Source organism: Oculina patagonica, chromosome 4 (assembly GCF_052425735.1).
Source record: "Oculina patagonica isolate OP01 chromosome 4, crgOcupat, whole genome shotgun sequence".
NCBI lineage: Eukaryota > Metazoa > Cnidaria > Anthozoa > Scleractinia > Oculinidae > Oculina > Oculina patagonica.
Window position 1 is genome coordinate 55,862,471 of NC_135761.1, and position 18,045 is coordinate 55,880,515.

At 39.6% G+C, this 18,045-nt stretch overlaps 1 protein-coding gene across 1 annotated transcript; it reads left to right on the forward strand.

Moving 5' to 3' along the window:
• The first annotated feature begins 8 nt into the window (after positions 1–8).
• LOC144648599 (adenosine receptor A3-like) lies at positions 9–17,917 on the forward strand. Its single transcript, XM_078508113.1, has 2 exons — positions 9–44; positions 16,760–17,917. Exon 2 carries the CDS (start codon positions 16,769–16,771, stop codon positions 17,915–17,917), a length of 1,149 nt encoding a protein of 382 aa, XP_078364239.1. The 5' UTR covers positions 9–44; positions 16,760–16,768.
• Positions 17,918–18,045: the final 128 nt, after the last annotated feature.

The following is an 18,045-nucleotide window of genomic DNA, read 5'->3' on the forward strand; positions in this document are numbered from 1 at the left end:
AGAGAGGGGAGGGTGAAGTTGCCAGGACTGATACTAAACACAATGTAAGAAAACCATTTCTTTATTGTTCTGTTTCCTTAATTAAAGAATGGATAATCATCATACCATTCCAGGTATACAGAAGAACTCACGCTGCTAAGAACCAACCACACTCTAAAATTGTTCTGAGCCTTTTTGGCTTTCAGCCTGTTTACATTGTAAAGTAACATTCTGTGTGTCAAGCATAATATTAACGCTACTAAAATAAACAAATTAGCTTCTAGCTCTGGGTTTGTATAAACAAAACCCCGAGAGAGAGCTTTGATAGAAATTTTGTGCAAACAGTTGCGAGCTTCGCATGATCCCATGCTTGCTTTACTTATTTCTAAAGCACGTTGTTAGCTTCTTTCGTTTGGAAAACGCCTCTCGTTCTCAAAGACTGACTGAATTCGAAGATGCGTTTATCTTTATTAAAAGAGATCGGTATCTAACACGGCACATCACTGGTCATCAGAGATGGCGCCTTACTGACTGACGGCCGAGTGTAGTGTAGACGTTTAGAACAAGTTGACCGTGTGATAAATGTAGATGGATCGTGGTACTGGGATCTGAACGGGGGCGGGGGAGGGGGGGGGGGCACTCCTATATATGAGCTAGAATAGGAATAGAAACTCGGAAGAGGAAGAGGCCTTCTTAAAAGTAAATAAAGGTAGCGATGTTCGGTGTTTAGTCCAGTAAAGCGTTGCGAAATCAGCTGAAAAGGGTCTAGTCAGGAGCCCATTACCTGGTGTAGTATAGGGTAAGGGTTTCAGAGTCCCAGCGGCACACACCCACCCAAAAATATATAGAGTACCCCCAGGGGATCTGAGCTTCCTATCCCGTTCGCTTCTCGTTTCCGGCTTGGTGGTAGTAGGCCCGGTACAAACATGGAAAACAAGTTGAGCTCTTGTGCTTCGCGCTGTGTGAGCTCGACTTGTAGGCAAATCTTTAATCCTTGTATGTAGCTTATACTTCCGTTTCCCGCCCTTTTTCCTCTTGTCGGGAATTCCGCTTTGAACCCACTCCTCCTCCACCTCCCGTATTGTGGCGAAGTAGGGCTTTTATTGGATGAACTGTTATATAAAGTATGATTTTTGAGCTGGTTTGGTCTACATTTATTAGATATAGATTACAAATATTGCAACCGTTTCTTTACACTTTTAATTAGGTTTAGTTTTGCAATTAGCCTGTCTCCTAAAGAAGATTTTATGGTTTAGTTTTATCTAATCGAAATATTGAGCAGTAAATTTACCCTTTATAGCTGTCCGATCAGCCTTGCATTTTGGTTTGAAATAGAGTACGGATTCTGCACTCTGGTCAGTAATTAGGTATAACTCTTAGAAAAAAACTATTTTTGTCATTGTTGTTATTTATTCCTTTGGATTAAGTCAAAATCGGGAAGTTGAGAGTCTTCTCAAATGTGGGTCTGAATGGCGTTAACCGCCGACTGGCGACAAAGGGCGAAAGATATAACTGGAGGCTACTCAAAAAAGTTTTGTACGGGGAGGCTCCGCCTCGAGGTCCAACCCCTTACCCTTTTATATACCATTTTGACAGAAAAGGCACCCCTTCCGTATACCTTTTACTGAAAAGGGTACCCCTTTCATATACCGAAAAGACATGACAGATGCCTAAAGGAGAAACTCTTGATGTCATTTTTATGTAGCGTTTAATAAATTTAAATAATACAGCCTCAAGGTGCGTCTGTTCGAAATATTTTCATTAAAGGCTCTTTTAAATACCCAAATGAGCGATATCCCTACCCTTTCATATACACAAAAATCGTGGAATCCCTACCCTATTATATACCTGAAGTCTGAAAAAGGTACCCCTTTTCAGGCGGAGCCTCCCCGTATAGACCATTACAGGGAGTACCCCCCGGGCTGACAACCGACAAAGTAATTTAATTTTAACTGACTACCGAAATGTTGCCCCCCCCCCCCCCCCAAATTCAGACCCTCTTTAATGTTTATACAAAACCCTGCTGGGTAGGGTCAGGTCTGAAAAGGGTGAGGAAAATGGCATACTTTGGTCTGAACAGGGTATTAAAGCGGTTTCGAGAAGCGCGCGCTGCACACACCAACCGAATTCTCCAGTGTCCACAAACGGTAACGCAAGTGCACGCAAGTTGTTTGGCCAGGACTTGCGTGCACTTGCGTTGACTTGCGATGTCGCAGGCGTTCACTTTGGTCAAGATCAAATTTGCACGCAAGTCATCCCAAGTTTTTCACCGTTTGGCCACCCAACACAAGTCAACGCAAGTAGTGCTGTGTACTTCAAGTACTTAATCACAACGCGCACAGTAGTATTGAAATGGCTTTTTGACAATTTGCGTGCTCTTGTGAGTAAACTTGCGAGTCCGTTTGGCCAGCCAAGGCAAGTCTGTACGCAAGTTCAACTTGCGATTACGTGCGTCGACTCGCGTTACCGTTTGGCAAGGGCTTTATATAGAGGTGTCTGTAAGAAGAGTTTCAACTGTAATTTAATTTTAAGAAACCAAGGCTCCTTGAAGACCAATTTTATAATAAATTAATTTTCGCGGGAACTTTTTTCACTGGTCTTCGTGATTTTTTTTTCAATAAAGTCCCGCGAAAATAAGTTAGAATGAGGTACGCGTACGTGATGCTTGTGAAGACAGGAATTGTTTCTGTGCATTTAGTTTATGTACCTTATTACAGGTGTACAAGCATTTAATCATATATCATTATTTCACCGGTCTCGTGCTTTATTCGAAGCAAGCATCTGCCACTGTTATTGAAAAAAGAAGCCAGCCATTTCAATTATAAGTGGACCAAAACTGAAAGCAGCCAGTAAAAAGTGGAATCAAAATGATCGAAATTAAATACACCATCAGCTGTATACCTTTAAATGTCAAATGTCGACAGGGCATTTGACAGTAATGTCTCTCTTTCTCGATCACCACAACTACAACACGTTCCTGTCTCTGCTCAAGCATTTCTTAGAGCAAAACGTGTAACCATAATTTTAACTTGGTTTCAACTTCCGCTCATTTCTCAGTGTCTTCGCCTGGTGGTTAGACACTAGCAGTATAAACAGTAAGCGACTGATTTTCGTTGGAACTCACAAGATCAAAGCTAGTAAGTTTCTCCTCTTTCTTTCAAAACTACAAGTAATTTATAGTGGGTCTTGACAGTTAGTGTAGCTTGCAACTAGCCTTTGTATTGGGAAATTAGGGATTTCTGGCTCGCATATTGCACACTCTCATTTATCAGATTTATAGCCAGTAGTGGTTCAAACTAAGCTTTTAAAAACTACAATTAGCACACAACCATTCTTTAAAGAGGTATACTGTAATTCGTCCTCCCGAGTTACGGCTTAAACTCATTTTCATTCCAGTTCAACTTCGAAGATCTTGTCCGGCAAGTCGGCAAATTTGTTAGTGGCGCACTTGTAGAAATGATATCTTTGAGATCCTTTGAAAGCTGCAATTTTTTGGAGTTTGTAGCAAAACAGTTGCAGTTGTGTGTGCAGTTTTTTATTCACTGCACACACAGTTAATGTTTTCAAGACGTACATTTCCATAAAGTAAAATAACTAGGAGATCGTTTACAATTCAGTGTTAGTCTATCCGTAGCAATCTTGCTTGTAACGGTTCTTTCATATTAAACTGCTGCCCGCCAAGGGAGCACAAAGTCAAGTATGAATGTAGCCGGCTGCTCATTTTCTCACGCCCGCTCCAGTTCAACTCAGATTGCGAATGAACTTTTTTTCTCAGCTCAGCATAGAGGGTTGTCAGAGTTTCGTATATTTTCAAGAAAATGAAAACTAACAATTGTTGACTCGGCTATGATAAATACAGAGGCCGAGAAAGCGTAGAATTCAGTGTGATTTTGAAGGGTACTATTTTTCGGCTGGCCAAATCAGCCTTCTTCAGGTACAAACTAGCCTTCTTCAAGTAACATGAAGAAGGCTGGTTTCGCCAGCCGAAATCAAGTACCCTTGAAAATCACAATTCTGCGTTGTATCGGCCTCTGTATTTATCATAGTTATCATTTCATTGTTTATAGCTGCTTAGATCACTTGTTTGATTCAACATATCGTACACGGTTGCTTGCTTGAATATTTCGTAATAATTGTTGCATGTTTTAGACATTTTAGCTTCTTTTATTTCGTTTCATTCCGTCTGACTGTAAACAGTTTTCTATGCAACAAGAAAAAGATAACGATATCATTCAGGTCTGAAAGAAAATATCATATTATGAAACCGTTGACATCTTTCCTTTCCTTTTTTAATTTTTTTATCTAGCCCTTACGTCAAGTGAGCGTACTTGAATGGGCCCATTGACAATTGTGAATCGTATGAAAAAACAAATGTCACAGCAAATGACTCCGTAAGCTGCTTTTAATTAGAAGAAACAAGAACGGTTTGACAAAGTGAGACATCAATGATAAGATAATTGCAATCAAAGAAATATTACAGTCTACGAAACTACTGAATTCGAACGACCTGTACAAAATTTACATTTGAGATCTTGTCTTTGAGACACTTTAAAACTCTCAAACTAAAAAAACTCTCAAACTGTCCGTGAGAATCATGGAATTATGATATACAGTCGAAGCTCTCTTAACGGACACTCTCGTAAGCGGACAGCTCTACTTACGGCCACCTTGTTAGAAACCCCGTTTTTACTCCCATACAAACTCTGTATTTTTACCTTCTCGTTCTAAGCGGACATTCCCGTAAGCGGCCGCGGACACTTTCCGAGATTACGCCTTAGACTTTTTCTTTGTTTTTAAGCTCCCGTAAGCGGACACCGCAAAGAAAATCATATAAAAAACCTCTGTATCTTGTATTAATCAATCAACTTGACATCGCCGTTCGTCACAATGATTTTACTATAATTACAGTACCATATTTCAGTGTTTGCTTTGTCGTCATCCACGTCCGGTTACATTTCGAAACACCACTAACATGCATATTACCATTATGTTAGCTGGGCAAGCTCCCGTAAGCGGCCATCTATCCCCTACACCTCTAGTGGCCGCCGGCTTACAAGAACCATTCTCGTAAGCGGCCAGCTCCAGTTGCGGACACTTTTTTCGCGTCCCGAGGGTGTCCACTTATGAGAGCTTCGACTGTACTTATGTTCTTTACTATCAAGATATTTTTTGTTGAAAGAATTCTGTATCTTTCTTTTTTGTTGACTGGGAAGTGCATAGGCACCTCCCACAACAAACAAGATGGTACGAGATAAATGATTTGAAGGCGGACATTTGTTTGAGTTTGTACGCAAACAGGAAACAGTACATTTCATTTTTATTAGAAAGAAAAGCTATTCGCGTTTAATATCTATTGCCTTTCCTTCATTTAGGCGTAAAAAATGGAAAATTCTTCACAGACGCAACTTTCTGATCAAGACGCTTCAAACTCTACACACAAGCTTGAAGTCACCGTGTGGTGTGCTGTGTTTGCAGCGGAGACTGTTGCCATAGTGATAGGAAACCTTTTGACTGCCATCATCTTCGCAAGAGATGCCAGTGTTAGAAAACCAAGCTCTTACCTTATCATGAGCCTGGCACTCGCTGACCTGTTCATTGGCTTATTCACTTTACCGCTATGGATTTACCAGTCAGGTCACTGCACGAAAAATTGGATTTGTCACATATTTGATCTTGGTCAAAGGCGTGGACAAATATGCTAATAACTTTGATTGTACCTTTGACGCGCGTCAAAGACGAGTCAAATATGTGTGAGCTTTGACTAAACCTTTGACGCGCGTCAAAGGTACAGTCAAATGTGCTAATAACTTTGACTTTACCTTTGACCCACATCAAAGACGAGTCAAATATGTGTGAGCTTTGACTAAACCTTTGACGCGCGTCAAAGGTACAGTCAAATGTGCTAATAACTTTGACTTTACCTTTGACCCACGTCAAAGACGAGTCAAATATGTGTGAGCTTTGACTAAACCTTTGACGCGCGTCAAAGGTACAGTCAAATGTGCTAATAACTTTGACTTTACCTTTGACCCACGTTAAAGCCAAAGTCAAATATGCAACAGCTTTGCCACACCTTTGATCGTTGTCAAAGGCGTGGTCAAAAAAGCTTAAGGCCTGGGGACGAGGAGGACGTCTGTGGCAACCCGCGTTTCTTGGCGGGAAATCGCATTGCCAAGATCTGTCGTAGCAAAGAAATTTTATTTTCAAAACGACTGTGAAACGCGAGCGGAAAAGTTTGTATTTTGAGCTCTTTTCATGTCAATGTCGACAAATAATGGTATAGAAAATTGATTTTCAAGGATACAGAGCTTAAGAGGTCTACGAAGGAAAAGAGAGCGAGAAAGATCAAGAGAAAACAAGCGAAAAAGAAGCAAAGAACAGCGACAACAAGAGCAGGAAAAGCCCCAAGAAAATTGACAGAAAAGCAGCGAAGACCAACAAGAATACAACGAGAATGGCTCGGTTGAACAGGGAAAGAAATAGCAAAACACAGCGAAAAATAAAAAGAGAAAAGGCCGGCAAAAAAGGCAGAGAAGTACCGAAGAGCGACGAGTAAAATGTGAAAGAGGGACCAACTAATGAAAATTATGTAATAGGATATAACCAAGAAACAGAGAAAGGCGAAGAAAAAGAGAAGACGAGAAAAGTGTTGGAGAAGGTAAGACGTTAGCCTAAGTAAAAAAAAAGCCGGATCTGGATAATGTGGTAGGAGATACAGGGAATAAACAGTACTACTGACTTCTTGCTTCTACTTCTTGCTAATATAATAATGCCGCAAATTGAAGGTGGCTCTGAAACCAGTAGGAGAATATATTTTTTTTAACCTTTGAGAAACCTTTTGACCAAACATGCTGATTATTATTTAATATTAGAAAATAGCACAAAGTAAATACGTGCGCTGATTGGTTAAAAATTGTGTTTCTATAACTCGATGGAGACACAGACAGTTGTCGTAGACACGGCAATCAATATTCACGGCGCTAAAATAAGCAATGCAAAAATAACAACTAATAATTGTGCCAAATTTTAATGTCACAGCTGACAAAAACCAGGTTAAGACTAAACAAATATTTGCACATTTTAAAACAAGTGAGTAAGATGTTTACAGAGCCCGCTACACATTCAAAAATAGTCTGTGAAAGAAATTATCGAAGCGGCTGACCTTTCAAAGAAGTATATGAATTGGCGCAACTTCACTCCATTCTAGGCTTTGCAGCACTTCAGAACTATTCACAGCTCCTCACCTGGACAAGATATTCGTCCAGAATGCCGAGTCAAACTTCTTTTAACAGAAAAATAATAAATAATTCACTTTCACCTCCAAGGTTTGAGTCGCTCGATCGTCGGTCGTCAAACCATTCGGTTAGTTCGATGAAGCGAAATAAAACCACAATTCTTGACTCCTTCCAGTGCTGGACTTCAGTTAAACCATCGACTTAGTTATTTCTCATAATTACGTTAACTTTACTTTGGGGCATGTTTTCTTTGTTTGTTTGGCCAAACAACGGTGAATTTTAGCCTTGAAGCAAATGTTGAACAGTTGATTTATTTCTGTTCGTCGACTCCCGTACTATCATTGGTTGATTACTGTTCATGACGTAAAACCGCGAGGTGAAGAGAATCTACGTTTTGATGTTAGATAAAGCGCTAAATATTACTTTGATGTGCGTTATTTTCTTTGTGCTGTTTTCTAAAAGAAATAGAAAACATGTTTTCCGTGTTTCTATCGAGTTATAGAAACACTCGTGAAAGTTTGGGAGAACTCGAAAAAGCTGTGGAAACACTCGTCTATCGACTCGTGTTCCCACAGCATTTCTCGTTCTCTCAAACTTCCACTCGTGTTTCTATAACTCGATAGAAACACGGAACATGTTTTCTATTTCTTAAATAAAAGGGGAATCGCTGTGCTCGTTTTTTAAGTAATGAATACTTAGAGCGAAAAAAAACACTTTTAAAGGTGTTTTTAACAGGTTATACTGTTGCTATGGTAATCATTGATGTCATGACTGATAACCACAATTCGTTCAGCAGTGACTGGCTATTTGTTTGACATTATTATATTATCAGCAAATTGTAACAATTTATAGTACTGACAGTCTTCAAGCTGGGAACTGCTAGATAATCTGTTATCCCTTTGAATGATCATGAGGAATGTATTGTTTTGCTACGGTGGAATGCGGGCGCTGTAGCTACTGCCCAACACGCTGTCATAGTTTGCGCGTTTTTTTTTTTACCTTATATTATTATAATCAAATGACGAAATAACTCCTTATAGGTTTCTGGTACTAATGGATAAATAGCATTCTTTAAATCTCCAAGACCCCTTTTCTTTTACTCAGCATGTTCTTAGACCTCCTTTCCCCTAATCTGGGGTGACCCTGTTCGGCGGAATGGAGGAATGACGAAACGGCACGGCTAGGGCTTTCCACAAGTTGCTCGAGATTTCCCAAAAAGTTGCCCGTAATTTCTCAAAAAGTTGCTCAAAAGTTGCTCCAAAAATCCAAAAAAGTTGCTTCTGATAATAAAAGTTGCTCGAAAGTTGCTCCAAAAAATCTAAAACGCTGCTTCTAATCAAAAGAATTTTTCTAAATATATGCTTATTTCCCTTTGAGGGTAAGATTTCTAAGCAGTTTTATGCAATTTTACAGCAAAAGAAGTATCTAAATAACATATTTAGGGGAAAAGATATCGATGACGTCATATCTGATGACGAATTTTTTAATGCAGAATGAGCCGAAAGTTGAAACGTCTTCAGATGTTCCTCGAAAGTCTTCGGCAAACTTCGTAAATCTTCGGAAACGTTCGTATTGCCTTTGAACAACACTCGGATAATCTTCGGAGAGCTTCGGTCTGGAAATTGCTCAAAATGCAACAAGTTGCTCGAGAGGGAAAAAGTTGCTCGGAGGGGAAAAAGTTGCTCGAAACTTGAAAAGTTGCCAAAAAGTTGCCGAGCAACTTGTGGAAAGCCCTAGGCACACCGGAATGGCGGAATATCCTAAAACAGAGAATGACGAAATCATCCTAAAGAGCGGAAATACCCTGAAACAGAACTGAACATAGTTTTTTTAACCAAACTTCGCCTACTGGTTTATTACTTTAAGGGAACTTAAATTTTGAAATAAAAAAAGGGGGGTCACCAGATTCGTTTAGGAGCGGGAAGACCTTGTATATTCCATACAATTCCTTTAACAATAACAACGACAAAAAAAAGTAAAATTATATATAACTGCTAACTTTCTCAGACGGCGATTTATAATAAGGCTAAGAATTTCAGGTATTTTGGTGGATATACGTTGCCGTGACAGATAAAACAACTTGTTTACAGCGGCTGTTAGCGCGCCATAGAAAACCAGTAAACAGTAAATATATCCCTTATAACGAAGGGTTCTTTATATATCTTCTTTATCCTTCGGGGACGTCGATCTCGAGCCGGGACTTCGATCGCGCTCTTTCTGATACGTTTCATTGTTTTGAGCGGGACGAGAATTCGGTGAATTAACGAAATCCTCACTCGATCACTCGAGTATCCTACCTCGAAATCCCGGCTCGAGATCGACGTCCTCAAAGAAGATATACAGTAGAACCCCGGTAACTTGAACTCTGAAGGGAAACGAGTTCGAGTTAGCAGGGTTTCGAGTTATCGGAGTCGATTGAATATTCAATTTGCCATGGTAATAATTGATAGTTTACTCATTTTCAGCACTTCAGTACACAGTACAGTGCAAATTGAACTTATCTCGTCAGAAACTCTTACACTATCATACATTTTTTTTATTTAAGAGTGGAAAATGACTGTCACATATCTGTTCGTTGCTCAATTAAAATCAAATTGCTGTAGTTTTCGTTTAAGTATTTAAATCCAAATACACGACAAGAAGAGCTAATGGAATAAATTTCAATGTGCATCTGTGGCTCGTTGCAAGAGCCAGAATTCGAGTTATCGGGGTAAATTTGACTCAAATTTTGATCAAGGGAAACGAAATTTAGTTCGAGTTAGATGGGTTTTCGAGTTATCCGAGTTCGAGTTACCGGGGTTCTACTGTATAAAGAACCCTTCGTCATTTACTATTTACTCGTTTTCTACGGCTAGCAGCCGCTGTAAACAAGTTGGGTTTTCTGTCACGGCAACGTATATCCACAAGTTATAAAAGTACCTGCAATTCTTAGCCTTATTTTAAATCGCCGCCTGAGAAAGTTAGCAGTTATAATTTTACTTTTGTTTGTTTGTTTTTGTCGTTGTTGTTGCCCCTTTTTTAATGTTTCACAATTCCGCGTTCTCGATCTCGATTATAAAGCACTTCTCTTAATCATTTGAATCAAATGTAGGTCAGCCGTTATAAAATACAATGTATGAATGTATGAGTAGAGGGGACTTTTCCCCTCAGCTACTACAGATTTGACACGTTAATAAAGTTGTTATTATTATTATTATTATTATTATTATTATTATTATTATTATTATTATTATTATTATTATTATTATTATTATTATTATTATTATTATTATTATTGTGATGTCACACAACCACAAACTGTGAGACTTGTCTGCCCGTGGTCCTGAACCATTTACATGTAGTTTTGCTATTTCCAAAGGGAATTTGAATTTATGCGCTGGTCGGCTTAAGCATTTTCTCGCCTACAAGAAATTTTTCAATTTTAATGTTAATTGTAATTCTCTTTATTTTTCTTGCAGAAAATTGCACGGCGCAGAAAAACTGTTTTTAAAAGGAGCGGTCAGCTATATATGAGGAGGACAAAACTAAGTAATTTTTAATTTTTAAGTTGAATATATGTATGTCATCTCATTGACTGATAGTCACTGAATGATAGAGACTGATCGAATTAGAATGTGGGACTACTTATTTTTTTTTATTTAGAAAAAAGGACTTAGTGGACTACGACTCCACTTCGGCGAACGGAAATCGATTTATGATTGCAGGCGGAGGTGGACGACACCAAATCCTGTTACACATTTAACATAACTAGAACAAAAGTTAAGAAAAAAACGGCATAGGTAACATAGTTTGGGGGAATAATAGCAAAGTATTGACCTTTTTTAGTCTGTACGATCAAAGAAATCCATTAAACAATATGTTGGCTTATTGAAATATAACGTAGGATTTGCAATTGTCGCAAACTCTTTTTTTCTCGGTAAATTTTGTTCAATTTACGACAAATAAGAAATGAAGACTGTATGTTAGTTAAGCAATAACTGATAGTTTCGATCGTGTATTTTTCCCGAACACATAATTACTTTGTAGATTTTATAATATTAGCTACTGTTATTAAATGAGTATTTTATCTTTAAGAGTTTATAACTTAGGTAAAAAAAAACATGGGACATTATTTTCTATTCGTTAATTTCATATGAAACTTTTTACATACAGCAACAACCAAATAGCATTACAAAGTTATATACAGTGTGCTAGAGGTTTTGTTAATGTGATAAGCTTTTAATATTATAAACAACTTTTACTGTAACATACCTTTAAAATAGTTTGAAAATATAATAAAAGGTAACGCAGATTTGATTGCATCTTCTATATACATATAATGAGCTATTAAAGTCTAAGGGAAAGCAGTAATAAAAAAAAGCAATAATAACTTCGCCTTTGCCAGACCTTTGACGTGAATCGCAGATGTATTTGACTTACATTTGGCACGCCTTTGACAAAAGTCGCAGATATATTTGACAACACCTTTGACCTACCTTTGACGCGATTCAAAGACACATTTGACCAGATTTCCCCTCATCGAACTACGCCTTTGACTACGCGTTTGACTTAAGTCAAAGGCGCGTCAAATATCACCTTTGACACGCGTCAAAGGCGCGGGTAAAGGTGTGGCAAAGACGGCCTTTATCGCCTGCGACCGCGGGCAAAGGTGTAGTCAAAGATGACCTTTGATGCACGTCAAAGGTCGTCAAAGGTGATCAAATGTGGCCTTTGACACGTCTTTATCCACACCTTTGACCAACGACAAAGATGATTTTTCGTGCAGTGGGTTTGGGAACGCTGTGGCACTTCACTCTACCCCAACACGGGTCGATCGCAATGGCGTTCATCGGGCTTGACATTTTCACAAACCTCGCCTCGATTTCAAACTTGGCCGCCATATCTGTGGAGAGACTGTACGCCACTTTGTTGCCATGGCGACACCGCGCTACTACCAGATGGCAGTTTTTGCTTCTTATCGCGGTTGTTTGGATGACGTGTGCCCTCAGCGCAGGTATCTACATTATCGCGCGCTTTGTGGTTTTGTCGGCACTGGGTATAATGTGCTCTTGGCTGCCATATTTCTGTCTCTTATTGCTCGTAATCTGTGCCTCGTACACCGCTATTCTGGTAAAGATGCGACGAAGCAGTCATCGTAGGTTGGACAGAGAGCGTAAACTAACCATAACCTTATTCATTGCCACGGCGTTTTCCCTCGTTGCCTATCTACCAATGGTTGTGCTCGGTGTTTTGTACTTTGCTCTCGGTAAAGAAATCAGCAATTTGTTTATGAACTTGCTAAGCTTTTTCAACTTTGGCAACTCTCTGATGAATCCAATTTTGTATTCATTCAGAATGCCGGATTTCAGGAGAGCAGTTCGTTCAATTTTTTGCCCCCCAAAACAGCGCCAACAGATGTGTCACGGTCACGTGACCATTCCACCAGCTGATGACTGTGTTACACCTTTTTCTTTTAGGATGACAGCGGTTTCCCCAACCATGAGTTTGCGCGGTGTCGTCTCCAGGGTCCCCGATCCCGCTGTTTTGCGCACCGAACGGCAGAATCAAAGGCCCTGGATACAAGGAGAAAGTGGCCAGTGTGAAGGCTTGGACCCAGTCTCACAGGCGGAAATATGTGACAGACCAAGGCTCTCTTCGGTCGTTTCTTCCTGTGACGCCAGCTAACTAAACTCACGCCCAAAACCAAGGAAAATGCATTATTAGGGAATTACCTCAATGTTTAAAAAAAAACACGCTGTTTTGAGCTGTTTACACCTTTATTTCAGAGAACACAAAAAGACGCTTAAGTTTTTTTATTTGCTCTCTCCAGTATTGGAATATGTTTGTAAAATTTATGTTATTCTGATACGAAATAGCAAAGATGCCCAACTAAAGTAACAATGTATAAACGAAAAAATTGAAATTAGAGAGTCTGCAAGAGAATGCACTTAAAAGAGCGGAAGAAGGTTAACAGAATTCTGTGTATCCCGGAGTTTAAATGCAACTGTCTTATTAAAATTAAAGTTACTGTTTGGATTATAAATATAAATGGATACAGCCAGGGCAAGCACACAAGCGGCTGAGTGATCATGTGACACGCTAACCAGTGCAAAATCAACCAAAATTTTCCGCAGCCATTAAGAGCTTTAATTTATATTTTGATGATTCAAGCAGATCAAAAGTAGTAAATACATATAAGATCGCGTTATACGTGAGCCTTTTGCAACAAAGAGTTACATGGTACAATCAACACTAGAGCTTCCGAAAGCACAGAAGAATCCAAAGCTTGACTGGTCGACCTGACTTTGTATTGGAGGCTGTTGCATTCTTTTAAATTATCTAGCACAGTGGCTTTTGTACCCTGTGTACACTTGTTGCAAAAGGTCCATACCCCCTTTCACCCCCAAAGGAAAATTACAGTTGAAAAAGAAACCAAGTTTCGTTAACAACTGACAAACATCGAGGACGATATCATAGAGCTTCAAATTTGCACACAAGTCATCGCAAGTTTTGCACCATTTGGTCACCCAGCACAAGTCTACGCAAGTTGTGCTGTTTTATTTTACTTCAACTACTTAATCGCAACGCGCAAACCGTGGTTGTATTGAAATGGCTTTTTTGACAACTTGCGTGCACTTGCGAGTAAACTTGAGCTCCCGTTTGGCCACCCAACGCAAGTCTGTACGCAAGTTCAACTCGCGATTACGTGCGTCGACTTGCGTTACCGTTTGGCAAGGGCTTTATATAGAGGTGTCTGTAAGAAGAGTTTCAACTGTAATTAAATTTTAAGACACCAAGGCTTCTGAAAGACCTTTATTATAATGAATTAATATTCACGGGAACTTTTTTCACTAAGTTCAATAAAGTCCCGTGAAAATAAGTTAGAATTAGGTACGTGATGCTTGTGAAGACAGGAAGTGTTTTTGTTCATGCAGTTTATGTACCTTATCACAGGTGTACAAGCATTATATCATATATCATTATTTCACCGGTCTCGTGCTTTATTCGAATCAAGCATCTGCCACTGTTATTGGAAACAGAAGCCGGCCATTTCAATGATAAGTGGTCAAAAACTGAAAGCAGCCAGTAAAAAGTGGAATCGAAATGATCGAAATTAAATACACTGCCAGCTGTATGCCTTTAAATGTCAAATGTCGACAGGGCATTTGACAGAAATGTCTCTCTTTCTCGATCACCACAACTACAACACGTTCCTGTCTCTGCTCAAGCATTTCTTAGAGCAAAACGAGTTACCATAATTTTAAGTTGGTTTCAACTTTCGCTCATTTCTCAACTCAGAGGATCTCAGAGGTCTTCGCCCTTTTATCGATCGATTTTCGTTGGAAGTCAAGGCTAGTAAGTTTCTCCTTTTTCTGTCCAAACTAAGTTATTTATAGTTGGTCTTGACAAAGTGCAACCGGCGAGTCATTCCGGTAAGTCTTAATAGCACATTGGTTAGCCTAAGTAGCATTTAGGTTAGCCTACAGTTAATACATGCGGTAATGTAGCTTGAGGTTAGCCTTTGTATTAGGGATTTCTGGCTCGCATATTATCGCACACACTCATTTATCAGATTTATAGTGGTTCAAACTAAGCTTTCAACAACTACGTTTATCACAAAACCTTTCTTTAAAGAGGTATACTGCAATTCGTCCTCCCGAGTTACGGCTTAAACTCATTTTCATTCCAGTTCAACTTCTAAGATCTTTGTCCGGCAAATCGGCAACATTTTTTAGCAGCGCACTTGGAGAAATGATAGCCTTTGAAAGCTTCAATATTTGGAGTTTGTAGCAAAACAAAATCAGAAATCTTCACTGCACACACATTTAATGTTTTCAAGACGTACATTTCCATAAAGTAAAATAACTAGGAAATTGTTTACGACTCAGTGTTAGTCCATCTGATCACGAGGCAATCCTTGCTCGTAATAGCCTCCCACGCAGTCGTTCTTATGGGCGATCGTGTTTACACGATCGCCCCTAAGAACGACTGCGTGGGAGGCTATGCTCGTAACGGTTCTTTCACAACTCCTGCCCGCCAAGGAAACACAAAGTCAAAGTGTGAATGTAGCCGGCTGCCCATTTTCTCGCGCTATCTCCCGCTCCAGTTCAACTCAGATTGCGAATGAACTTTTTTTCTCAGCTCAGCATAGAGGGTTATCATTGAGAGTTTCGTATATTTTCAAGCAAATGAAAAAGTTCTAACAATTGTTAACTCGGCTATGATAAATACAGAGGCCGATACAACGTAGAATATTCGGCGTGATTTTGAAGGGTACTTCTTCAGGTACAAACTAGCCTTCTTCAAATAAAATAAAAAAGCCTTGTTTGGCCAGCCAAAATAACGTACCCTTGAAAATCACAATTCTGCTTTGCATCGGCCTCTGTATTTATCACACTTATCATTTCATTGTTTATAAATGCTTAGATCACTCGTTTGATTCAACGTAATATAAAAGGTGTCGTACACGGTTGCTTGCTTGAATATTTCGTAATAATTGTTGCATGTTTTAGACATTTTAGCTTCTTATATTTTGTTTCATTCTGATTGTAAACAGTTTAATTCCTATGCAACAAGAAAAAGATAACGATATCATTCAGATCTGAAAGTAATTGTAATATTATGAAACCATTGACATCTTTTCTTCCCTTTCTTGAATTTTTTTATCTACCCTTTTTCTACCCTTACGTCAAGTGAGCGTACTTGAATGGGCCTTTTGACAATTCTGAATCACATGGAAAAAATGTCACAGTTAATGACTCCGTAAGCTGCTTTTAATAACAAGAAACAATAACGTTTTGACAAAGTGAGACATCACTGATAAGATAATTGCAATAAAAAATATATACTACACTACTAACTATGAGTATACGAAACTACTGAATTCTAACGACCAGTACAAAATTTACATTTGGGATATTGTCTCTGAGACACTTTTAAATTCTCAAATTTAAAAAAACTCTTGAAACTCTCAAACTGTCCGTGAGAATAAGAGAATCGTGCCATACTTATGGTGGATTTCCACTTACGCGTATTTTTTTACGTGCGGGAAAAATTTAGAGACAATGTGTGAAGGACTTGCGTGAACGTTTACGCAAGGCGTTCATACATTGTCTCTAAATTTTTTACGCACGTAAAAAATTACGCGTCAGTGGAAATCCACCATTAGAGTAAAGCAATTTTTCCCCGTTTTTCACCGTTTGGCCACCCAACGCAAGTCAACGCACATTTTGCAGTTTACTTCAAATACTGAATTGCAGTGTGTAGGATTTTAATTGGCTTTTTTATAAACTTGCTTGGCCAAAGCTTCAAATTATAACGAAATTCCGCGCCACTGCGGTGTGTTCTTTACTATCAAGCAATTTTTTGTTGAAAGATTTCCGTATCTTTCTTTTGCGTGGGGGAAGTGTTTAGGTACCTCCCACAACAAACAAGATGGTACGAGATAAATGATTTGGAGGCGGACATTTGTTTGAGTTTGTAAGCAAACAGGAAACAGTACATTTTATTTTTATTAGACAGAAAAGCCATTCGCGTTTAGTATCTATTACCTTTCCTTCATTTAGGTGCGTAAAATGGAAAACTCTTCACAGACGCAACTTTCTGATCAAGACGCTTCAAACTCTTCACACAAGCTTGAAGTCACCGTGTGGTGTGCTGTGTTTGTAGCGGAGACTGTTGCCATAGTGATAGGAAACCTTTTGACTATCATCATCTTCGCAAGTGATGCCAGCGTTAGAAAACCAAGCTCTTACCTAATAATGAGCCTGGCACTCGCTGACCTGTTCATTGGCTTATTCACTTTACCGCTGTGGATTTACCAGTCAGGTTTGGGAACGCTGTGGCACTCTACTCTACCCCAACACGGGTCGATCTCAATGGCGTTCATCGGGCTTGACATTTTCACAAACCTCGCCTCGATTTCAAACTTGGCCGCCATATCTGTGGAGAGACTGTTCGCCACTTTGTTGCCATGGCGACACCGCGCTACTTCCAGATGGCAGTTTTTGCTTCTTATCGCGGTTGTTTGGATGACGTGTGCCCTCAGCGCAGCTATCTACATTATCGCGCGCTTTGTGGTTTTGTCAGCACTGGGTATAATGTACTCTTGGCTGCCATATTTCTGTCTCTTATTGCTCGTGATCTGTGCCTCGTACACCGCTATTCTGGTGAAGATGCGACGAAGCAGTCATCGTAGGTTGGACAGAGAGCGTAAACTAACCATAACCTTATTCATTGCCACGGCGTTTTCCCTCGTTGCCTATCTACCAATGGTTGTGCTCGGTGTTTTGTACTTTGCTCTCGGTAAAGAAATCAGCAATTTGTTTATGAACTTGCTAAGCTTTTTCAACTTTGGCAACTCTCTGATGAATCCAATTTTGTATTCATTCAGAATGCCGGATTTCAGGAGAGCAGTTCGTTCAATTTTTTGCCCCCCAAAACAGCGCCAACAGATGTGTCACGGTCACGTGACCATTCCACCAGCTGATGACTGCGTTACACCTTTTTCTTTTAGGATGACAGCGGTTTCCCCAACCATGAGTTTGCGCGGTGTCGTCTCCAGGGTCCCCGATCCCGCTGTTTTGCGCACCGAACGGCAGAATCAAAGGCCCTGGATACAAGGAGAAAGTGGCCAGTGTGAAGGCTTGGACCCAGTCTCACAGGCGGAAATATGTGACAGACCAAGGCTCTCTTCGGTCGTTTCTTCCTGTGACGCCAGCTAACTAAACTCACGCCCAAAACCAAGGAAAATGCATTATTACGGAATTACCTCAATGTTTAAAAAAAAACACGCTGTTTTGAGCTGTTTACACCTTTATTTCAGAGAACACAAAAAGACGCTTAAGTTTTT